Here is a 25,859-nt window from a genome sequence, read left to right as displayed (position 1 = left end):
AGAAAAAAACAAGCCTAAAATCTGAAGCGCTCTTAATTTCTATGGAGCAAACACAATCCAGAATGTTTCTTTATGCCATAAAGTTTTTTTGAGAAGATCAGTTCTAAAGATGGGATAACAGCTCCTCTATTAAAACACTAATCCTGTGTCAGTCTGATGAGATTGGCGACCAAATCGTCACTAACACTTCATTGATAGGCATCTCTTCACTTGAAACTCGATTTATTGCATGGAGGCCAGAGAATCTTGCCAGGTCTTAATTCCTTTCAGCCATTACTGGCAATATTGTGATTGTGCCCAAATGTGAAGGGCGATGCTATCAAATTACCTCTGCGGCTTCAGGGTTCCTTGACTTCCTGTGCTCTATTAATGCATCTACAGAATGAAAGCATAAATACTGTATTTTCCTCTGCCCATTGCTTTTTAATTTGCTATTTGGAAACATTATTAGTCAAAATGAAGTTATTACAAATAATCCCACCCACTGTGCAGCATTAATAAAAAACTGTTTTTCTCTTGTTTCACCAGTGGAGCAGACCATGAGCTTTTTCTTGAAAGTTACAAGGAAAAAGTTGTGAGATTTGCAGGGGGGTTGCTCATTTCATTGATTGTTGGATTTTTTTTTGGTTGGTTGGTTGGATGTTGGTTGGTTGTAGAAATCATCTGACAATAGTAATTGATTTTGACTGGATATATCTACCATACCCCTCAAAATGCCTCCATTTAGAAAAAATGTTAAAATATTTTAATGCTTGCATCATGTTGAAGGTACATTCAGCACAGGTGGATGTCTTAGACCATCCCAAAGCATAAAACTAAAGTTTTGTGCCCACTTTACAAATCTCTTGCATGATGGTTAATTAATGAACACTGGAACTCAAACCTGGGTAAAGTATTCTGGAATCTGTTACAATCATTACCTTTTCTATTCTGTTACTTCTCTTAGTCCCGGCTACGAACCTTCCTGTTTTTCCTCCACCGAGGAAAAAACAGGAGAACAGTGATTCTATAAAGTTACAAAATATTATTTTTATTAGATTATGCTTCTCTAACTACACTGCCATAGTAAACCTTTTCCTACAGATATATATTTTTGCATTTGATGTAGAATGAATATGTATGAATGTATGGTAAATTTACTAGCATTGACTGTAATTAGGTGATAACTTAGGTGGGATTGGACAGACAAGTTACAAAGAACTATAATTCCTGACTGAGAGTCAGGTGTTCCTCAGTTCACTGCATGATAGCCTATCAACAGTCCCATAGTTTGTGATACCCTGGATGATTTGTTTTGGTACTTGATATTTTTGAAACTCCTGTACAATGCTTGCAGCATTTTTTCCAGAGTTTTCTGTAAGCAAAAGCTGAGTCTGAAAGCCTCAAACAAGTTTTTGAAAAATTTCACTCTATAATGATAAGCTTCATGGAACAATGCCTTTTGCCTAAAGGAGACATTACCTGTATGCACTTTTACTGTGCTAGTGTTACTAAACATTTCCTTTCAAATTTCCCTGCGTACCCCTTTCTCCTTTATAGCAGATACTTTCAATAGAGCTATTTTTAAAGAAGACATTTTATTATCATTGATTTAATTCATTTTCCCAACGTTTCTCTGCATGTATGTTTTACTAAGAATTTTCCTTTTCTGCCATATACTGAGTTTTCTTGCTTTAATGGAAACAACAAACAAAACACTTTTTGCCTAGAGATCCTATGGAGCTATTCAAAAGCCATCTGGACAAGGTCCTGAACAAACAAGGTCCTGGTCCTAGGTGGCTCTGCTTGGACAGAAGGTTTGGACAAGATGACCTCCCTTCTAACCTTGAGCAGTGTGTGAGTCTTTGAAATTAGACAGCCAAATTAACAGGGATGCTCGACTACACACCTATCATAAGTCTTCATTCACTCATTAAGAAAATCCACAGTCGAGTGCTAATGAAGTCAATATGTGGCAAGTCTGTAACATCTGCCCTTAACTTTCACTGATAATTGTTCTCATTTAAATGGCATAATATTCAATATACTGTTGTTGAATATAGTAATGGCAAAATTCATGCCTTGGGGGCTACAATGTGGCTGACTTTTAGCTGGATAAAGTGAACTGTGACCTAATGGGGTATTACAGGCCTTTACACCTTTCAGATTCATAGGTCACAGTCTCAGTCTGTATAAACATCTATGTAATTATATTACAAGCCATTCTTGCATATATTGAGATCATTCCAGAAGTTAGTTAAAAGAAATCAATATGAGCATGATTCACCAGCTTTTAAAACAAGCGAACTACTGATTTCAGTGAGTCTTCTTGTCTATAAGAAACAAAGAATTACATTCCATGCTTGGAATATATTTACCCTAACTATGAACCAGATTTCTAATATATTTTAAAAATTATGTATTTTTTACATTAATTCCTTTACATATCAAATTTCTTCAGCCCTCCAGATCAGTAGCATTCAGAATCCAGGAATCTAAAACATGATGCAATATGCACATTATCCTAGTACATATCTCTGTAGACATCTCTCATGTAACCATCCTAATTATATATCAAATGTAAAATGTATAAATACGTTATATCATACATTTATATCATACAAACATCATAGATATCTGCTGTACAAATATGATGGATATATCCCTATATGTTAATTTTTGATTGGTAATGGAAAAAAATGGATTCTGTTCTATTTGAATAGGTGTAACAGTTAGCCTTTATCAAACAGATGCCTAAGAGAACCCTTGAACAATTAAAGAGCTCCATTCCATATATACCCTAACAAGAATAAAATGATTTCATCATTAAAGTGTAAAATTTTTTAGTTCTCTTTCTCTAGGGCTGTTTTAAAAAAGACAAATTAAGAAATAGAGTCGGGATTTCTCAGAGCAGGTATAAATCCCATATTTTCAATAACATTCTAAGCATGCTATCATTGCCTACAAAATAAAGAAATAAATCAGCAACTAAAATTTTCAAAGTTCTTTAGGCATGTCCACTTCAGTAACTGGATGCATTCTAGATAATGAAGATCTCCTACAAAGTCAACAGCAATTAAAATAATTCAGAAGTATGTAGTATTAGGTTATTAATCAGAAATAGTCTTACAAAATGTAAAAATTCACTTTGGAATTTACTAGTTATGAAAATTTTCAGATAAGCAGCTATATGTTTATTTATGACCATACCCAGAAAACAAGCCTGTCCATGTTTTTGTTAAGTATATTTTTCTTTTGACTGTCTATTTCAACTTAAATGTACATAATATTTTATTTAAAGTTGTATTTCAAGAATAGCCTTGTGAAAAGGATTTTCCTGTTTATACATAAAGATACTTTCCAATATAGTCATGGTCACTATACCAATTTAATCTATACCTTTTTAGATATCTTTATAAAGAAGGAAAGAAAAGATGACAGAGCTGCTGACTTGCATCTTAGTTTCCCAAGTCAAACACTAGCCCTTGAAAACTTGCCAGCTGCCTTTGATGGCCAGATCATGCTTGCAGGTAGCTAACCTCAGTATTTGCAGTATTTAAGGCATTTCCTACAATAAACATAAGCAAGTACAAATAAATACTATGGTATGAAGGCACCTGTATTTTTTTAGCTTAGGAAAAACTGAATATTTTATTTTGCCAGCACCATCATTAGGCTTCAACATGCCAGACTAAATTCACTTCATATCCTTCTGCCTTCTACCTTGGGCGCACCATCACTACATCCATACGTCAATAACAAAAAAAAAATCAATTTACTGGGTTTGAAAACATGCTTTGCTTTACTTCCTACCTGAAGAATGTAGCCTCGAACGTAGTCTCGCAGTGTCCAGCCTAAGCCATGTAGAATATGCAACACCTCCTCTTGCTTCAGTACACTGAAGAGTCGGTCAAGCAGAATCTTCAGTCTCACAGGCACAGCCTGAGTACCGTAGAGCATCAGGCTGCTGATGTCAAACACAACATTGGACTGCACAATCTCCACTTGGGTTGGGTGGTAGAGGTGCTGAGTACTAAGTTTGTCCAAGGCTGAAAGAAAAGAGGTCAAGTATAAAGAAAAAGCAAAGAAAATACAAGAAAGCAAAGAGTCATGTATATATATCACATCTGGCAGATACACTTATTTTCCAGAGAAATATCACCTGGATGATTCATAGAAGAATAGAGTCATAGAATAGTTTGTGTTGGAAGGGACCCTTAAACATCAGCTAGTCCACTCCCCTGCCATGGGTAGGGACATCTTCAACTAGATAATTTTGCTCAAAGCTTCATCCCACCTGAATATTTTCATGGATGAGGCATCTACAGACTCATTGGGCAACTACCTCAATGCCTCAGCATTTTTGGAAATATTTCCTTTATATCTAATTTAAATCTACTCTCCTCTTTCCAGCTTAAAGCCATTACCTCTTGTTCAATCACTACATGCCCTTTCAGTGCTGTAAGAGGGCAGGCCCTCTTTCAGTACTGAAAGCCCAACAAGATTGCCAAGGAGCCTTGCCCAAGCTTCTTTTCAGCTTTTTCCCTGGCTGAAGGATTACAACTCTTCCAGCCTTTCCACAAAAGACAGGGCCTCCGTCCCTCTGATCATCTTGGTGGTCTCCTCTGGACTTCCTCCAACAGATGCATGTCTTTCCTTTGCTGAGAACCCCAGACTACTACTACTAGTAGGGAACAACTTTTCCAGGTGGCATTTCACCAGAAGGGAACAGAGGGGCAGGATCATCAACCTCATTCTGCTGGCAGTGCTGCTTTGGTTGCAGCCCAGGGTATGGTCAGCTTTCTGGGCTGCAGGTGCACATTGTTATGTTCAGCTTTTCACCCACTGAAGTTCCCCAGGTCCTTTCCTGAAGTGCTACTCTCAATGAGTTCATCTCTCAGTGTGTACTTAGGCTAGTGAGTGCCCTGACCAGATGCAGCACCTTGACCTTGTTGAACCTCATAAGGTTGATATGGGTCCACTACCTCAAACTTGTCCAGGTCTCTTTGGATGGCATCCTGGTGTGTCAACTGCACCACTCAGCTTGGTGTCATCTGCAAATTTGCTGATAGCCCCACTATGTCATTGATGAAGATATTAAACAGTCCTAGTCCCAGTACGGACTCCCGACAGATGCCAGTCATCTCTAAGGGATCCTTTTTCACAGATGCAGTCCAAAACAGCCCTAGTTTCCAAAGGCCACAAGTAATTTTTAAATACTATGGCAGAAGGGTTCTCAGGTAAGAACCCTCAGAAACTACAGTACTCATAGTTCAAGAGAAATTTATTATTAACTAATGACCAAGACTGAAGCAATGCCAAATTGAAAGGAACTGTTAAAGATTTGATACTTAATCTCCAGAGGAAAAAAATAAAACAGATACTCCCTTAACTCCAGTCTCTTAAACATGTTAAAACTAAGGCTCCTGATTTACCAAAAATTTGATCATTAATTCACTGCTACTAGAGCTGCCTAGTTCTTTTCACTTGGCTTTAAGAATTCCATGTTATTCACTGTGATTTGAATAATTCAGTGATAAGGGAAATTTGCAAGAGGAAGGTAATTCTTATCCCCTCGTGAAGTTAAAAAAGATGGAATTGCATACAACATCATGCATTCTATGATGTATCAACGTTGAAATTTAATTTTATTTCTACTTTATGAACTACATTGTAGCACCTAAGCTTCTCTTCTTTTCCAAACAAAATTTCTGAGCATTTAAAGTAATCTTATAGGGACTTCTCCTGTGCTTGGTTTCTTCTTGTCTCATGGTCACTAGAGAGTTCATGTACTGTTGATAAATTGCCATCTTACATCCAGAGCGCAAAGGCCCTTATCATTTACTTGCTGGCTTCATTCAACACATTTACTCCAAGGACCACATTGTCAAAGAGTTCTGGTTTCCTCATACTTCATTTCTTGCAACTGAATTGTCTGATCTTTCCTATTCTAGTGGCTAAGTCAATTTTGAATAAATAGCTTTAAATATTAATATAATATTCAAACAAGATAAGAAATTGGCAAGCCTAGGGACTTCAGTCTACATGTCTCCACAGGACATTTATACTGCAGAACATGGAGAGTGGTATTTTTTTCTTCCAGAAGCTCTTCTTCCAAACTACTACAGCTATGTAGGCTTCATGATGTGGGACTTATTTTTATTTACAAGGTCTAATGAATGAGATTAGATTGAAGCTTGAACAGGTTAAATACTGTTCTGCTTCAATCTAATCCCCCTCCCTTATTTATCTATGATATTTTTCTAAGATGGTTATTTTGCTGCTACCATAATGGATGTGTCATGAAAGTTCTCAGCTAGAAAAGTCAAGAAAACTGATATTTTTATTCTGCAGGTTGAGCAGTATGTGTGGTGATATGCATATATGTGTATCTGAGGAACTAATCAACCATTTAGAAGGAGAAAAATAAGGACATTATTTTTTCTAATACTAGCATTACTCACACTAGGACTGGTGTAAATATTATTATTTTCAAATAAATACTCTGTAAGAACATCTTCTAACAGACTATTGAAATTATTGAGCAGATCACCCTGAGCTTTTCAACTTCAGTCTTACAGCAAGGGTCCAAAGATATTAACTGGCTTCTCCAAGTTTATGCAAATTTAGACCAGAACCAACACATGAATGGATATTTTTCTGAATATTGTATGATTTTTCATGACGGAATCATGTTGTATTTTTAATATATGCAAATATTTAGTTTTGTTTCTCTCTTCTTAACAGCAAATACCATTTCTGCAGTGATGAAAAACATGTTCTTCCATCTAAAGAAGACTTGTCATGCTGGGGATGTTAAGATAATTTTTCTACTGTGGTCTAAGCGAGAATGACTATAAGACATCTTTATCTAAGGATTATTGGGTAGATGACAGATCTAAGAGCTTTTAATTTCTCTACAAAACTCTGTGGACATATACCCACTTTATGTAAGGTGATCATTCTGATGATAATAGCTTTGGAAAGGTGGAATGGAAGAGGGGGAAAACAAAGTCTTTTTTAAATAGCTAAGCATACTCTTTGACCAGCTGATAGAAATTTTTGCAATCTGTACTATTCCATTCAACTGCAATATTCATTTTTAGCAGATTTATCTATAGACTTCTGTTTCTCAACACACACACACACACACACACACACACACACACATATATAAATACTAATTAGCATGATATTGGAACAACATTCCAAGCGACAATGATATCTCCAATTTTGATTTGTGGCCTTATTATGTGTATTATATAATAAACAAGCAGTGATTTTATCCTTTTCAAGTACAAGTCAGGATATGTATTAAAATGTGGAATTTATAACACAACAAAACATACATTACTGCATGGGTACATAAGAGCATTTGCAAGCTAAAGACAAACCTCCTGTACATGGAAATAAAAAGGTTGTAAATGAAATTAAAGGAATCACAGTTGTGTTCATATGGGAAATAACATGGGAAGTACTCTAAAATTCCGGAACTCTTCTGAAAATTAACTATCAATACCCCTTCAAATTGTCAGAATGAAAATTCTCACTCTAATTTGTAATTTATAAACATTTTTGTGTTTCTTTAAAAGATTGCTAAGTAGGTAGTTTAAAGAGAGACTTTTTGTAGTATTTCTCATTTATCTTCTGATACCCTTAGTGTACTAATGTCATTGTTCTCAGTGGATTCAAGAGGCCATTTATGTTGATAGACACTTTTTCAGGTAAGAGGTTAGGAAAGACCTATCTTGATGGTTTTCTGTAAAGAAAGGAGTATTAGCTTTAGCCTTCTTGATGTATTTCTAATTCTGTCAAATCTCTGTGTAAATAGTTGTATTCTGCTACACATAATTTCATGTGGATAATGCATTCCTCATCACTTTCTGCTCTAAACCATTGGTTTAATTTATACAGGCTAGTGAACAATGAACTGTTTTACAGGTGAATACATTCAACAGTATCTGCACGAGTTTATGGTTTCATAAGCACTAAGAAGGTTTCAAGATTAAATATGTTGTACAAAAGAATGTGCTCTATCATACCTGAAAATGACATAAACAGATGTGTCTTTATTAAGAAGTTATCAGTGACTAAATATCACAAAGCACACATTAGAAGTCCCTTCCTGGTGCAGCATGAGGTATTACTGACACTTTGTACAGTTCCAGTGGGATCAAAAGTCCACCTATGCATGTTTGAGACATTTTAGTTGTAACCTGCACAATCTTTTCCAAAACCATGACTATGATGAGACCAGTTATGTACTTAAACTAAAGTACCTTTTTTTAGCAATGCAATTTAATTGTTAGCACTGCCCTGATAGTCTGATATTCTTTAATTCAGTATACGTGAAAAAGTGTTCTCTGATACAGGAAGAAGAGATCTAACTAATCTTAAAATTACATACTTGCTGAGCAATCAACATTTTCACGGAGTGGCCTAAAGAAACAGTGGACCCCTGTTTCTTACTCTGAGAACACTCAGACAAGTAAGATTTCTGTGATGAATTCCCAATATCAAGTACTTGCTTCAGAAATTTAAACTGTTTTAAAGCGGGGGGATAGCAAGGATTCTGTAGAGGACATTAAAGAAGATTGCCTTCAACAATGAAAAATTACTAACTGGATAATTAGTTCAGGAATAAGGAACCTTTCAACATTGTTTTTCCAACTCTGAAGTATCAAGCATGCAACAAAATAATTGAGAACATTTTCACTGGAAGGGGCCAAAAATGACCATCTAATCCATTTACCTGAGCACTCCAGGGCTGATCATCAGTTGAACCATATTGAGGGGATTGTCCAAACACCTCTGGAACAGGGAGTGGCTTGGAGCATTGACCACCTCTTTAGGAAGTCTGTGGTTTGACCACCCCTCTCATTAAAGAAGTGCTTTCTAATGTCAAGCCTGAGCCACCCCCTGTTTGGTTATTCACTCTTTACCTTCTTGAATAGAAAAAAAAAACCCTCAGTTTTTTTTACTGAGACTCTGCTCAGTATAATCTGAAATGTCAAAAAAACTTTGAAATTGTTTCAATGTCAATCTTCATATTACAGCCTGCAGTATTCTAATTATGTAATAGTTCAGGAAAAAAAAGCTTCAGACATCTTTGCAATAAATCAACGAAAAAACTTTAATGTTCCATTTCTAGGGTTTTTTTGTTGGTTTGTTTGTTTGGTGTTTTTTAATGTTGTAAGGTAAGGAGGGTAAATGTACGTTATTTATGTTTTACTTGAGTTTTGAGACTCTGTAATTCAAACTAATTTAAGTACAAAGGATACATTAAAATAAGGCACAACTTCTTCTTCAATTTATCAAAAGACAGAAAACAAAGAAGAGATTTTTTAATTTCATCTATACTGTGTCCAATTCACAGGCTCAGCTCTGCAAATTTACTCATTGCCCTTAGACCACTTCCTTCCCAATATGTAGTGAAAAAAATTCAACCAAATTAAAAGCCTTGCCTCTGAGCAGATTCTGGTTTTGCTAAGTAAAAGAAATACAAATATGCAGTGATGAATTTTGTACTTTAGAAGTCTGATATTATTTTTTGAACAGCTACAATAAAAGCATGACATTTTGCCTTTACTAAATAGAAAAGAATTTTAAATATCCTAGTTTTAATGCAACTGGAGTTGCAAATACACTTACCTCTTGCTAATTTCCTGATCCTAGATAAATATTTTATTAACCTGAGAGAGATGAAAAGGTCTAGTGAAAGGTCTTGGCTGATTTGCCTGGCTGTGTATCTCAGAACACCACAGAGAAGAGTCTATAGGTTGCAATAGGGCATTATGGACCTCATTCCATTTCAGTTTTAGTTTTGAGCTCTCCAACATATCCATTCCGGATTTTCTGGCATACTCTCTAGCCAGTTAACCAACTTGCCAAAGTTGGATATTGTTCAATACTGTTGGAGTACACAAACACATACAAATGATGAAACAAAATTTTATAACCATCGTCTTCTTTCTTTATTACTAGATTTGTTCAAGAACAGGAAGATGCAAAAGAAAATTCAGTCTTTGTCTAGACAATAACAAAAATCTTGCCAGACATTTTAAAAACCTAAATAACTGGGCCACTTTTTGCAGCAAAAGAAATCAAAATTGAAAGTCAGATGAAATATATAATACTATTATAAAATTATTCCATAATACTGTTGCAACAATACTATGTTGAGTGTGGTAAAACAGATACAGTATTATTAATGGCAATGTTGAGCACTGTAGTTTACTCTTGATTTTAGTGGTGAAGATGAACAGCATCACATTTTCAGGGTTCAAGATTTTCTTCTTTTTCATCAACCACAAAAAAGAAAGTAACAAATCCTTAGCAATGACTAAAATGCTGTAGAGACCAATTATCAAAACCATAAGAGGTGGTCTAAAGTAGCCTCCCTTTGTATGTAGATTTAATACCACCTCCAGCATGGTGTAATGTGGTGCCCTTTGAAGGCAGAAAAAATTGCTCCTCAAAAATATCATGCTTAGAAAGTAACTAATGATAAGAAAAATTTTCCATATCTATTGAACAACTCAAATATTTTCATGGTGTATGAAATTCTCCTGTTCACTCCTGGAGCAACAGAGTGGGGAACACAAACACTTACATGAGGGTGTGAACATCCTGAATCCTGAGTACAAATTCCAGATACAACACAGCATCCTTTGGTAATCTCTTTTTCACCTCTCTTTTCATCACTTTCATAATTAATTCCATATAGAAGATAAATGTTCACTAGGACAAAAATCATGGAAGGAGAGCAAGTAAAGAAATTCCAATTCATAGGCAAAATCTTTTTTTTTTTTTTTTTTTTTTTTTTTTTTTTTTTTTGGTAATGCCTTTATCGTTTTTAAAAACTAATAACAGAAACCATTTGCCAAACACACTGAGATTCTGACAGAGGGACACATATGTGATCTGCTAATTTACAGCTTGCATATACAGATGTTCACACTTAGTAAAAGGCTTCTTAATAGCATTTTAAAATTAAACATGTGTTGATAATAGGTGTTCCAAACCCAAACAACACAGCAACTAAACTGATATATGTTTTCATGCCTCACCATGCCTCATACTATAACAAAAACCCCCCCAGCACTTTAGTTGCATGTACACAAAATAAATGTTATTAAAAAAAGACTGAATGAAAACTTTCATTAATTTTTCTGCCTATGATCTGATTCCAAGTTAAAATTCTAGAATGCTACTAGGTTTATGTAGCCGAAAGCAGAACCACAGTTTGTTCACAGAGGCTGCTTTCTGTCTGCAATTTTTTTATCCCTTTACAAAACTTTGAACCCCATCCAGCTTTGACACACTGCCTCTTCAGTTAATAACTATCAAGTTTCCCCTTGTCTCCTGTCTGCTTTTCTTTGAGGCAATTGCGCACTCAGCACCCCGAGATAATAACACACATCTATAAGATAAAAGCAATGGCATTAATGTAATTGTCTGCCTTTCTCTCTTTAGCCTAATCTTTTTTTTTTCTTCAGTTTTGACTGCCTCTGTGACACCTGTTTTTGTCTCCTCTGATCCTACGACAGGTTTTCCGCTGACAAGGTTTTTGCCTGACAGAGATTCTGCCAGACAAGAACATAATAAAATATGAAGAACTGCTTGTCAGAGTTTCTGCCAATGCTCACATGAAATGGTGGGGTGCGGGGGGACAAAAAGAAAAGAATCCTGACCTTTTTTTTTTTTAAAGGGGCCCTATGCTGGTTGCTTTTGGCCTGTCAGGAAAACAGCCTCCCTGGCCAATTCCTGCAAGCCAAACAGGTGTCTTCCTCTGTGTTTTCTTTCTGTAGAAAAACATTTTTCTTTTATAGTAGAAAACATGATTGGAAAGGGAAAAAAACTAAAGGAACAAAAAAGAGGCCCAAATGCTTTTTCCCAGAAATTCACATTGTATCTAAGTTTTTGTAGTGGTACCTCAAAAGTATGTCTTTGATCCAGAATTGGCTATCTAAGTTAATAATAAAATAAAAAAAAAAAAAAAAAAAAAAAAAAAAAAAAGGTAGGCTTTCCCCTCCCCCCCCGCTTCTTTTTCACAACTAGTATGTTGAAAGGAACATGCTGTAAAGGACCTTCACACCAAGTTCACAGAAAAATACCTGGGCTAGAAGTTATTCATAGGCATACTGCAGGAATGAACCTAACTATTGGAACCAGGGTAAAGAAGATGAGACAGAGACACTTGCATGGGCTTTGGACCTTGTTGTACTCTCCATCAGTGTGTGCATTGGTGCCTACACAAAAGAGGACTTCAGCTGATTAGTGATGGAGAAACACTATGTAGATTAATCATGTGAGCACTCTAGCACAGCTGCTTTTGTGTGTCTTGGTATCAGCAGTCTCCTCTGCTGAAGACAGCAGCTATGGATCATGGTGTCACAGTCCTCAGTGCATCATTTTGCCTGCCAGCCTGGATTCCAAGTCCAGGAGTTCAGAGCCCCTACTAAAGCTCAGGCCTGGACCTTCACTCCTCTCCTAAGCTGCATTGTAGGTGTGTCTGGCTGTAGTCCTGTCTTCTAGATTACCCTCAGATTCATGGTACAGCCTGGTCTTCTATCCCACCTTTGGCGTCCGCTTCTGTTGTTCCTGATTGAAGCCTGTAGATGGATCCTTGACCTGACTATATTCCTTTGCCATGCCTGAGATTGGCAATGGACACAGTTACCAGCTTCTTATTCAGTCTGCCATGGTCAGACTTTAAGGAATTGTGCTCATGCTGCAGGCATGGCCAGTGCTCTCATTGCCTTTGACTAATGGCTTAGAACCTTTGGTTGGACAGTTCACTTTTCCTGCTCCTTGAAACATAGATTAATGATGTCATTGTTAAAATCTACAATCTATAATGGAAGTTGCTAAATAATCTCTTTCTATTACTTTGATTAGTCATTCAACTTTGAACTTTCCAGTCTCTTGCCTCCAAAGCTAAATGTCCTCTTCCTATCAACCATTAACACCTTCTTAAAACTATTCTGTCCCTTAATTATGGTAAGATGGGGTTTAATATGTATCTTAATCATCCTAACATCATTTGGTTGACATATTGTACACAGTAAGACGTAAGCACATTTGGGAGTCCTGGACTGTGGTCTGGATTTGGAGGATTTCCATCTTAATCCTAATGCACTTCAATTCCATTAACTGTGATTCACAGTTTTACAGAAATTCTAAGTCGGAAGGATTTCTACAGATTGTCTGGTGCAGTCATCTAATGAAAGCAGGGCCTTAGATTAGTTGGTTCTGCCAAGATGTGTCTTTTATATTTAAAGCTGTGGCGGGGGGAGGTGAAATTCCACCTCTTCTCAGACAACCTATTCCATCTTGTATGTAGCCTTGAAAACTGTAATGAAAATGCAATAGGCACTGCCCACCTGTTAATATCATTCTCTTTGAACAATGTCATAGACGTATTTCACAAAGGCAAGCCAAGACCATGGTGGTGTTTCAGTTTAGAGTATTACTCTGGTTCAAGCAAATGAAATGCTCTCCCACATGTGCTAAACCACCTCACTTTTTCCAGGAAAACCTGCTGTCTTAAGGTCGCTAACAGCTGAAGATGTTCAGACCCTGGGAAGACTGGTTCATAAAACTAGTTCTACCATTCACACACATCAGGCTTACCCATTCCAATTCATGTACTCTGCCATTTCATAAAACTCCTTCTTCAGAAAAATTGACTGTAATCAATTGGAATAGAAGTAGAAAATTCTCTGAGACTCACACTTACATTTCTTGTATTATCTGTTCTCTTTCTAAAATCCAGATAGTAATGGAATAATTGAGTAACACTATTCCCTGCTAAATTAATCTGGGGCAAGTGTCCTCATAATGCTATAGCTCAAAATGAAATTCCTCCTAGTAGGCAAAAATTTTTTTCCTTTCAATTTCATATTTGCAAAAGGGAAAGCTGAGGTAAAGTTACCCATGGTATTATCATTTAAACATCTGAAAGCAGTATGAATTTTTTATTCTTGCAGTCAAATCACATTTTAACATTATGAAGCTGTATGGAATGAAGTATTAGGGTTTGTTTCATTTAGAGCGCTTTCAATTTGTGTTCTGCTTAACCTAGTGAACTCTAGTTAATTAGGATGTTCCTATAAACAATTAAGCTTCTTGTAGGATCGTTAAGAAGATATAAAAATTTATGATGTAATAAACTGTAATAAAATGATAAAGTGGTTAGCACATCACAGCAATTCATGTGCAGCAGCATAGGTGTTGAAAGAGAGAAGTAAGCAGGTACTGTCACCTAAACATCCTGGAGTGGATGCATGTTGCAGAAGTCCACCACTGCTTCCCCCCAAATCTGTTGGAGATTTGAACTCCCATGTCTCACAGAATTTATCCTGTTCATTTGGGAATCAAACAGCAATCACCAGACACTCTTTTGCTCCCATCTGAAGCTTCACCATGTAGCAAACTTGTTATCATCACACTTAAGGGGCTCAAAATCATGGATTTCACTAACTACCTTTCCAAAAGGCAGCCTCTACTGGAACTGCAAAGAAGAAAGGTGCTAATTTAAAGTCATTATTTGTAAAGCCTTTGTTTCATCTTACACACAGCAAGTCTATTTGATTCCTTCTGGATTCTCTCCTTAAGAAGAAAGGGTAAGACATCATCACCTGAGATATCTCCTAGAATTTTGTCCCATGGTATTGGGTGTACTAAATGAGAAAAAGACTTCTCTGTAAAATGTAAATTCAATAATGATAGGTACCCAAATAAGAATATCTTACACTTTAGAAATACTTTTAGTCTAAATGTCTGTGGGCATTTTATACTTTATCGAAGGCAATAATAATTTTATAAAATGTATTTCAGAGCTGCCAATTAGTATGAGATTCAATTTGAAAGTTTTTCAGAAAATAAAATGTTCACAATGAGAAAATATTTCTTTTTTAGCTGTGAATATAGGCCGACCCAACAGAAACAGGCACTGTGCTTCAGAATGGGTCATGGCCTGTTTAGGGCTTAGCAGACACTTACTCAGTCCTTAGCTGTATGCTTAATGCATGGTCAGCTATAATCTCACCTGGCCATGTCCAAAAGACATTGGCTTATTCTAACCTAGGAATGTAAGCCAATGAAGTTGGGTAGAAGCAGAAAGGTCTAACTTACTGACTGAGTTAAGATGTCTGGAGGTGCCAGGGAAAAAGAGAAAAAAGTATTTGAAACTGAACAGATTTCCAGGGAAATTCAAGGAGGTGCAAGTGTGAGCACTCGAGGGTGTCAAATTTGCATGAGCATTAAACTCTTGACCATATGGCTTTGTAAGTATCAGCTACATACAAGGATGAAAAAAGAAGGCTTCTTATTTGTTCTTGGGGTATCCAAGCATTATTTAATTTCTGTCATTTCTGTCTCATAAACTTTTGAAACAACATTATTTATCTTGGATGCCCTAATATCTGGATTTGTTTTCACCCCAGCTTAACTAGCACTAAGGGCGACACCAGAGTAACACAAAGCAAACACTACGTCCCACCATTCCTATCAATGTGACAGACCTATAGCCAGATACTGGGTCAGAGTGCCCACAAGACAACAGAGTGCATTTTCTCTGTGCTGTATTGGCTGCTTTGGAAAATCCTGCTGAAGGGAAGCATAACGGAATTGCACAGGCAGAAAGGGGGCCCTTTAGAAAGTATTTACCAGTAATGAAGGTTAATCTTGTAAGGTTCCTGGAAGCAACTCAGTAATGAAAAATATGCCTCCACCTTCAGGGTCAAAAGAAAGTTATAACAGGTGGATTAAAATGATCTTGTCAGTAAAAGACAGGAAAATCCAGACTACATCTAAAACAGTTTTACCTTAAAAGTCATGAAAAGCCAGCTTTCATTATCAATGAGCTGCAGAGAATGTGCCTGATAAAAATAACTTCTTTTAAAGACTTTTTAAAAATCTAAAAATAGATTTGTTAATAATCTAAAAACAACTAGTAAAAATTCATTTTCTCAAGTAATTTTAAAATAATTTCAAGTAATTACATAAATTTTATAGAAGGAAATTATATGATAAATTGTGACAATTCTTTATATCCTACCAGACAATGCAGATATAACCCAATTATTTTACTAGTCAACTATAATCACATTTCTCTCTTGTCTCCTTTTTTCCCCTTTTTTTAAATTTTACTCTTTGGTTAAAAATCTCCATTTTTAAGTTATGAACAACATGGCAGTTCTGCCAGCTTTTAGAGAGACTCTAGGATCATGTTTTCATTTTGTTTTACTTTGTTAGAGATGATCTTTGACTTTGCAAATCTTTCTTTCAGTTAACATCTTTGGACTGATACAAATATAGGAATTCAGATAAACTTTATTTCAACATAGCACTCATTCCCATCTAATGCCTATGCAGCTCACATTTAAAATCTAGCACCTGCTTTATATAAATACTAAAAAATTCCTTTACAAGGTGAAATTGTAACTCACATGGCAAGTCTCTGACTACTACTCTTCACTGTATGGCAGCTTTTAGTCAGAAAAAGAATGGATGGGCCGTATGTGCCAAAATCTATTAGGTAATGTTATTTCATTATTTTTTATTATAACCAAACAGAATTTAATCTCAAAGTTACTGGAGAGAAGATCTGACCAAACCTTATCTTAGGCTGTATGTGGCCTCATCATACCTTAGAGAGGTGTTAAAACTTACATGAATGAATAGCTGAGCCCTGAACTGAGCTCATTGGCATGATGCAAATGAAAAGACATCAAAGATCATTAGAAGACTAAGGACTACATTTTTTCTATAAGAGAGGAAAACAAAAAAGAAAGAAAGAAAGAAGGGGGAGAGCAAAAATGTTTAGAGGATGCTTAATTTCCTAGAGTAGATTGATTAGTGCAAAATTCAGTTGGTCCAAGTATGCACAGTAAACCAGAAACAAGCTGTTGATCTCTGAGATTTACCAGTGACCCATTTCAGGGTTAGACAAAAAACTGCCATTTCTAACTTTCTGATTGTATCTGAAACAAGAGGAAAAAAATTTCACACAAACTTAGTAATATTATTATACTGTGGGGGGTTGTTTTGCTTTGTTTCGTTTGTTTGTAGGGGTATTGAAACGAAAATAACTAGAATGAATATCAGAAATAATAGCTTTAGTCCACTATAACTTATGTTACCTTAACACATTTTTTTGGAGCAAAACAGTTATGAGAGTAGGTAAGATAGTACTTGGATGATACTACTTTGGGTCTTGATCTGTTGGACAAGATATAATAAGTGTGTTTCTGCTAGCAGTATGGTCATTGTTATTCTGACATCAATGACAAACACAAGACAAAATTCAAAGTCAATGAAATTAACGTCTTTTTACTGCAGACTTGCTTAATTTCTTTCCTCATAGGCTAAGATACTTCAGCTAGAAGAAATGCATGGCAAATAGAGTGGTTTTTTTTATTATCTGCAATAAAGTTTCAGTTGTTTTTGTGCAACAGAGAGGAAAATGTCATGACTATCTTCACAGGATAGCATGCTTCTTTTAATACAAATAAATAACAGGAGAACAAATCAAGCACTTGAGTATTATTTTTTTGTAGTCACCTAAGTACTATATTATTTAGAAGCCACAAAATACCAATTGCCTGGGTTAAAAATTGACTATTAAGATTTTAATGAGATTTTATTTTCCATACGGACTATACAAACTATCTTTACCATTAAAATAAAAAGAAGTCACACACTTTATCTGTTTCACTTCTTAAAATTTACGAAATGGCTTTTCTAATTTAAACCATTTAATTTTTGTGCTGGAAAATAAATCCCCACCCAACCTGACAATATGAAAGACAGGCTTTAGCTGAAAACAAATGAAAACAGTCTAGTCACCCAAATCCCTTAAAATACTCAGAGATTCATCCTAGGACCAACCCACTCTCCACGACACACAGCAGTACTTGATAATGCTGTTTAGTTCTGTGCAGCTTTGGCTTTGGTGTTAAAAACACTGATGGCAGGATTGCTACTGTAGTACAGGGCTCAAAATTTGGCAAGCTGAACTTTCGATGACAGAATCCTTTATCTGGCCACAAAAGTACTTTCCAACGTAGTATTGTTCATATAATTGCAATCTGAAGTTTGGCAACTCCAGACAAGTGTACGTGAACTCTTTGGAAACCTTTTTTCTCAAGATGTGTGCCGCCTGTTTTAGAGGAGTGAGGGAAAACGTGAGGAGGCAAGAGAGAAGGAAACAGGCCAGCAGTTGCTAAGTGCAGTAGTACAGTGGTGGCTATACGCCCTTTCCTCCTCCTTCTAAGAAATCCAATGTTTTAAATGGCAGCTATTAAAATGAATTAACTGCACACAGATTAGACAAGTACAGCATGAGTAGAATGCAGTTCTAAGCTATTTTTTTGATCTATACAGTTAATTATGATTCTAGGTTATCAGAACTGAATAAGCACAGTACTTCCTCTTGGAAACACCTATTCTTTGATAATTGCATTCAGTAAAGCAGTACATCATGTGTCAAGGAGCTGAGCTGAAATTCATTAATAAAAGTCATAAGGAAACCCTATAATTAAAGCAGCAGGAAATACTCTTTGCATTCAAGGAACAACTTCTGAAAGTACTGTGCTAACATTTTTAAAGTAAAGGACTTCTGAACTGCAACCTGATTTTAGTAATTTTGAAATCCAGGTGCTTCAGTGCAGTTAATTGACCTGTCTCCTGAATGCTACCCTCCAAATCCTCAAAAACAGCTAAGATCAAGAATTTAAGTAGATACACCACTGTCTCCAGAAAATAATTTACAAGACCATGCTTGATATATGTGAAACATATATCTGACTTGTCTCGCTCTGCCATAAAATGCAACTACTCCAGATGATTGTACACAAAATGCACTAAAAAAAAAAAAAAAAAAAAGAAGGAAAAAAAAAAAGAAAAATAAAAGAAGAGCATTATTCACTTGGCACAATAGCAAAATGAACACTTCCTAATAATATATAGCTGTATTAGGTTTTTCTTTTGGAATCTTAAGTAATTGGGTATGGGAGCAGGTGGTCTATCCCAAATCATCATGTTCCACTTTCAAATTTCTGGATTTGTAAAACAGGGACATTTCCATTATATACACAGTGGTGATCTCAGATTGCTGTCATAATATTCTGATTTTGAATTCAATCACTTCACAGAGAAGAATCATGTCACAGGGAGGACAATCTGATTATTCTATTCCAAACTCTTCCAAAATGTACTCTTCAGGATGGCCATGAGCCAGAATCTAAGTGCTAGACTCTCAGTTTCAATTGCTCATCAGGAGGACACCCTGGAAAACACCTAGACAGCGCTTCCCTATTTTCTGATCAGCTTCAGAAAATACTGATTCTACACAAAACCTGAAGAGTGCCTGAACTGTACAAATTTTGTGAGCTTTAGTGATTCTTCTAAGAAAGGTGAGTCTGGTTATACAGCGACTGAATATAATTTTTGGGGAACTAAGAGTAACGAAGATATACTACGTCCCTAGATAATCTAGTATACAATAAACTTATAACCAGCTACCAGATGGGTGGTGCTAGGGCATTTCTAGGCAGTCTGGAGGCAATGCTAGGCAGTGACATGGGACTGCATGGTACCTGCATACCTGTTTCTCTTTCCATACATGTGAATAAAAACTTCTCTGTCAATCTATGGTGTTGAATTTTTTGAGCATTTACACTTGCCATATGTCAGCATACTCAAGACACAGACATGAACTAAATAAATAGAGATCAAATGTATCTTAGGAGGAAGAACTAAGCTTTCACCCAAATTCTCAATAAAATAAAATATAATTCACGGAATATAAGCCGTCTGAATGTCTGGCAGAAATGGGGGATGAGGGCTGTGTTTGCTTAGGTACCAATAGTCTAGATCACAAGAAGAAAACTTCAACAGCAATTTCTTCCCACATACAGTAATCTTTCTTTCCCCCACCTCCAAACCTTCCCTATTTTTCTTTAATTAAATCATTTTAGGTATCCTCCTTATTTGCTTTCTCATGGTGCATATATCTCTCTCCTACTCTCTCACACTAATTTTATAATGACTATCCAGAAAAAAAAACCCTTCCAAGAACATTAAGTAGAAGAGGATAAATAAAATTGAAGGTCTTTCTGTGAATTTTTATGTCTTTCATGTCTTTCATGCCTGATCTGGGAATTCTAATCCTTCCTATCTTTATCAAGATACTTAAACATGGGAAGAGAAGTTCAGCCCACAAATCACATATGCAGACTTTCCTTGTGATATAGGATACACTCTCGACATGTGAGATCAAATGTTTGACACTGATAAATTTGAATTTCCATTTGGCCTCATGACTTCTTGGCTGATGCTTTTTTGCAATACAAACTCTGCTGTGCAACCATACTGTAAACTTTTTGCTTTTCTGTTAAGCCCTACAGGAACTACATTATTTTCTGGAGGTTAGAATATTCTTTTTAGTTGTACACAAGCTTTTGAACTCCAGTGGCACTTGAAGCTGTCACCAGAATAACAGACTCTTACTTTTACATCTACAAATTGCTGTAAAAAAAGCATGTGCATGCATACTCAAGGACAATCACAGATTGTGCACACATGCATATGTAGACAAATAGGTACCACTACTGTATGCATCAATCCAGTTCTTATTATTTAAAGATACTGGTAAGGATGGAAAGAATTTAAAAAACAAGCCCAGAAAAGATATTTCTTACCATGTGCCACCCAGCCATGTTTACACTGATCGCAGGTTCTCAGGTTAATCTTCCCTGGCTGAAAACATTCACATGTGCAATTTACCAGTGTACAGCGGATGGCCTGGAAAAAGAAACAGAAAACACATGTTAATGTATTTCTTCCTGCTTGTACAGATTTGTTGTGAGAGCTAGTATGCTATGAACTTCATAGAAAACTTCAGTCTTCTAACATTCAAAGCCTAGCTCCTATTTTAAATAGAAATTAATTTTCTTTCAAAAACATGTGTCAGTATGTCCCATGGAGATTAATAAATTCCTGAAATATTTTTAAGGTTTGCTCTATTTTCTTTAGAGGAAAAAAAATTTGGTAGGATGAGGATGCTGTAGGAGTTCCATAAATACCCTGGTTTTACACCGACAACATAAAGAAAGAAAGTTACTAAGGATGTCTTACCATAGGAGCATACCAGTTTCATATCCAGATAAAAATTAGGAAAAAAAAACATATGAAAAGGAAAACTAGAAATATATTTCCCCTTTCTTCATGAAATCCAAAGGTTATTTTTGAATTTCCTTTTTGTGGTTCACCTAACATGTAACTCTGCAAAAAGAAGTCGTGGATTTTATGTGTTCCCAAAACAATAAACTGATCAAGGTACAAGAATAGGACTGGTTCACAAAACATCCTGTAACTTGCCTTTACATCTCTCACTTTCTCCAATATCTAGCAATAGCCTTTTTCCTCTTAAAACTCCTCATTTGTTAAACAGGCATTTCTCTGTTTTAAAGTAGGAGTAGTGAAACTCCAGTTCCATGCAGAGATCTCACATTTGCTTAATAATATACCTTTTCTAATAACAGACTTTCTCATCTTCCTTTTTAGAATTATTTCAAAAATTACAGAGGTTTACTTTGACAAGGGCTAGCTAGAGCCACAGAAAAGTGAATATAAATGAAATGAGACTCTTTCTAATATAACAGACATATGTTTTTAAATAGTGTAGAAGATGACCTGGGCACTTCAAACTGCTGCTAATAAATTTATGGCATGCATTTAGATGTAATTTGCATGGAGATTTCTGAAACAGAGAGGCTTATTCTGATCATTCACAGATTAACAATCTACTGTAACTACCAGAGCTGCCAGGAAAAGATATCTCTATAGATTTAGATGCAATCAATGATTACTTGGGGGCTAGGGTGGGGGAAGGGTGCTTGGTACGCATTGCCACAGAGATACCAAGAATTATGAAGACTCTTGCCTTTTACGAAAAATTAATACACATATTTTCCATACAAAAAATATTATCTTAACTGTAGTGACTTTAAATAAATTACATTAAGCATTAGCTTGGCCTGGCTAAGCTTCTTGGCTGCTGACAATGAAAAAGCCTCAGAATTATTTTAACTGTTTGATCCCTTCACTTATTTATATGCATCAGAAGAAATGTAAAGACATTTATAGTTCATGGATACACTTAATATCTGTATTTCTCTGACAAATTTCTGTTACAAGAGTCCTTTATTCTTCTTATCCTGTCTGCTCCTTTACAACCTTTTACTCTCAAAAACCTAGTGAGGGAAAAAAATCCCGGTCTATTATGCCTGACACTTCAGGGCCTCAGTTCCAATGTCACCTGTCCAATTACTCATTAGCCAGGTTATAAAACATTGCTCTATGGATGCGTGATTAAAGGAATTAGTAATACGAAATATAAGGGTACCCAAGAAGTGCTGACCATGCAGGAATAATATATGTGTTTGTGGGTTATGAGAAAAAAATCTCCTGGAAGGTCCTGTTTCATGTTCAATAGTGTATTGACCTGGTAATATATCAAGACTGCACTGGTCAGTAATGGTGTTCTTTTGCTAATATGTTCATTAATTAATGAACTCAGTAATTAATTGTGCTGCAAGAAGGAGGTCTTTCAAAATGGTATTTTTATTTTACCATAGAATGTTTTCTCGCATTCACCAGTTTTTTCAGATCTCTGCACCGACGTGACATGCATTGGTTGCATTTGATGATATTTTGATTTCTTCATGTGTCATTTACAGTACATGTAAAAGGTCTAATATAGTGCAGTACATGTACTAGATCAAACTCTGACATTTGGAAGAGTTGCTTTATTAAGGCTCATCAGCATTTCCATACAACCCTATCCACTTTTGGCCTAGAGGTCAACAGGTTGCCTGTAAAAATTTGATTCAGCTTGGACCTGAAATACAGGGTTGAAGCTTAAGACTAAGTTTTATTACACCCATTCAAAAATCACCCATTTAGCCACTATAGATTATAAACTGAAGGGGGGGGGGGAAGTTTAGAGGTTACATGTTTCTTTTCCTCTTCTCTGAATTAAAGAGAGCATTGATGATGTAAAGTCTTGAACAATTAATTAGTATGATTTCTATCTTTTATACATATTGCTGAAAAAAATTCACCCACATTTTTAAGAGACATGAAAATATCAACTATTTCCTCCAATAAATAAATTAGAAAGTCTTCAAAAAAGCTATGTATTTTTATAAATTAATATTGATTGGCATGAAAAAATCAAAACATAATTAGCATGGCCAAAATATTCAGCCTGGCCTTACATGGCTGCTTTTTCTGCCAAGGGTGTATATTGATGCCAGGTTGTAATTTGGTTTCAGTAGTTTCCCATTCCACCACAGAGAATCCCATGCATACTTCTGAATGATGAGGATTACCCCTCAAGCTGTAAGATGCACATTTAGGACCAGAAATACTCATTCTAATTCATGTTCTGGCATGATCTTGGGCAAATTATTTTGTTAGCCTGATGCTCACATTCCCTAAACAACAACTAGACACAATGACATTAAGTGTTGCCAGGGCAGATGCAACATAAATTTGGAGCCATTCTATAGTAGTAGAGGCTATTGAAAGTCTCAAATAGAATTTTATCTTTATTTCAGAGATTAATTTTTTACTTTACTTAGTTAATTCAGAATTACTATAACTACCTGAGATCACGACAATACCCAGCATGAAGCCAATGTAACTCAGTGACAGGAAGATTCAAGATGCCAAAACCAGTGTGCAATCATACACACAGCATCAGAACACTAACATTCACTAACATGAAAGAAAGTAATGTGCTTTAAGACCTTCACAATGCAACTAGCAAATTTACTGAGCCTTACAAAGACATGCATCACTGTTATGAATAGTATTTTCACCTGTTTTTCAATACTTGGGAATAGAAGTCACTGACAGCTTGTGCAGCAGGCTCAGGAAAGCCAGAAGGGCAGCTGAAGGTGAATGTGGCATAGATTAACCTAAGAACCTGAGGTTTGAATGCAGACCTCCATTCCTCAGCAGCAGGATTTTAAGGTACAGTAGCTGGTGTTCCTGTAGGTTGCTAAGTGGGTTGGTTAACTATGGTTGGACATTTGGTACTGCTCAGTTTTAAAGGGATGGGGTGGGAAGTGAGGATGTGAAAAAGATCTTTAGATCTTTGATGTAGCAGCTAAATATTGCAACCATTGTTCCAACCTGTTAAAGTGCAGGTATAAAAATCCAAGGGTGTACCAATGTTAGAATTTTGCCAGAAAGTGTTTCTGAAAGAGTTTAGCTAGGCATTCCACAAGTCATGCACTGTAATTCTGCCTTCCCAAGATTTCAATAAAAAAGTTTATGCAATGGGACTTTACATACTACTCTATTTTCTAGGGAAAGAAACAGAAATTTTCCCTGGCTGAGTTTTCCTCAGGAACTTCCCCAAGAAAGCCATAAAGAAAACAGAAGGAAAAGAAACCAGTGAATAGAGAAAGGATTACTAAAATCAGAAGACACAGTCTCCTGTGTATTAGCTGATAGGGAACCATGTATTTAGATGACAACTTGCAGGTTAACACCTTAAGTACGCAACAAACACAGTTTCCTAAATAGACCTCCTTGAAACATACATGCTGTTATATTTTACCATGTCAATGGCCTGCAGTTAGCAGGAATTCTCAGAAATTTTTATACATACCTTTCACTGAGTTCCTAACATATTGCTTCTTGTATTTCTATCAAAATTACCATGGCCCTTGAGAACCTATGCAGGAAATGTGCAGAATAATTTAAAATAGTTTATTCTGCTGATTACTCAAATCCTAAAATTTTAAAATTTGCATTGAGAAATATCCTGCAGCTCTCTTTGAGATGCTCTTCCTGTAAAGCATAATGCAAAAAGAAAGGAACTTTGCCTAACATTAAAGCATGATGTCAATACACTTATGCATAAGTTTGCATGGCTATTAAAAGATCTGACTTCTCTGGGTTTTTCCCAGACCAAGGATATTAATTAATATTGTTTGGGTGATTTAATTATATCTAAAAAGTAAATATTATTCACATGTTAATAGAAATAGCCTACATGAGTAATGGAAAAATCAATCTTTCTGGCTATTCTGCAGAGCTTCCAAGAGATGAGAGTCAATAAGCTGCCACGAAGAAATGACAGTGTGGGAGAAGAAGGAGAACATGCAAAGAACAGATATGATTCCTTCTCTGAGTTACTTACAAGTGATCACAATAGATGGAGGCAGTTTTAAATGATGCAACATTCTGGAGAGACAGATAAGTTTTGCAACAAAACTCTGTAATGTAACTTGTGATGAGGCTTCAAGAGTTCTGTGAGGTTGAACAGCATCTTACTGAAGTATCAACTACATCTTTCTACGCAGTGGCAGTGTTAAAGAGTCTTATTCCTAATGTCCTTGCCTCACCTTTCTCAAATGTCTTTAAAAAGGTATTTAAAGATTTCTTCTTTCTACATCTACATCACTGTGCACTTGAATACATAATGGAGTCAACTATACTTATTCTCTGCACTGATGTCCCATCTACCTTTCTAATGCTCCTCCTGTACATTTACACCAAAGAGCTCACACAATCTAAATCCACTGTTACCAGCCACAGAAGCATGAGGCTTGAAGATAATTTGGTCCTGTGAATTTTTTTAGTGAAACTGCAAACAAACAAACTGGTGTCTAAGTGCAGTTCTTGACAGCTGCATTAAAATCTGTAAGACTGTCGTGACAATGCACTATACACAAATGTGTTAGTTAGCAAAGATGCCATGGGTTGTTAACACACACACACACATATACACATATGTATATTTGAAATTTGGATTTTGTACAATAAAGATTTTGTATAAAGACAATTCACAAGTT

At 35.9% G+C, this 25,859-nt stretch overlaps 1 protein-coding gene across 9 annotated transcripts in view; it reads right to left on the bottom strand.

Annotated features, from left to right (window-relative positions):
- Positions 1-25,859, bottom strand: part of BNC2 (basonuclin 2) — a 324,291-nt gene that overhangs the window by 92,713 nt on the left and 205,719 nt on the right. For all 9 annotated transcript variants that reach the window (XM_018918354.3, XM_018918356.3, XM_030236941.2 and 6 more), the window contains 2 exons: positions 20,688-20,790; positions 3,793-4,028 (listed from right to left, as the gene is read on the bottom strand). In XM_018918354.3, the coding sequence (XP_018773899.1) occupies positions 3,793-4,028; positions 20,688-20,790 (339 nt within the window). The remainder of the gene's footprint in view (positions 1-3,792; positions 4,029-20,687; positions 20,791-25,859) is intronic.

The sequence above is a fragment of the Serinus canaria genome, chromosome Z (assembly GCF_022539315.1).
Source record: "Serinus canaria isolate serCan28SL12 chromosome Z, serCan2020, whole genome shotgun sequence".
Lineage (NCBI taxonomy): Eukaryota > Metazoa > Chordata > Aves > Passeriformes > Fringillidae > Serinus > Serinus canaria.
Note: the sequence above shows the minus strand (reverse complement) of the source record. Positions and strands in the feature narration are given on the sequence as shown.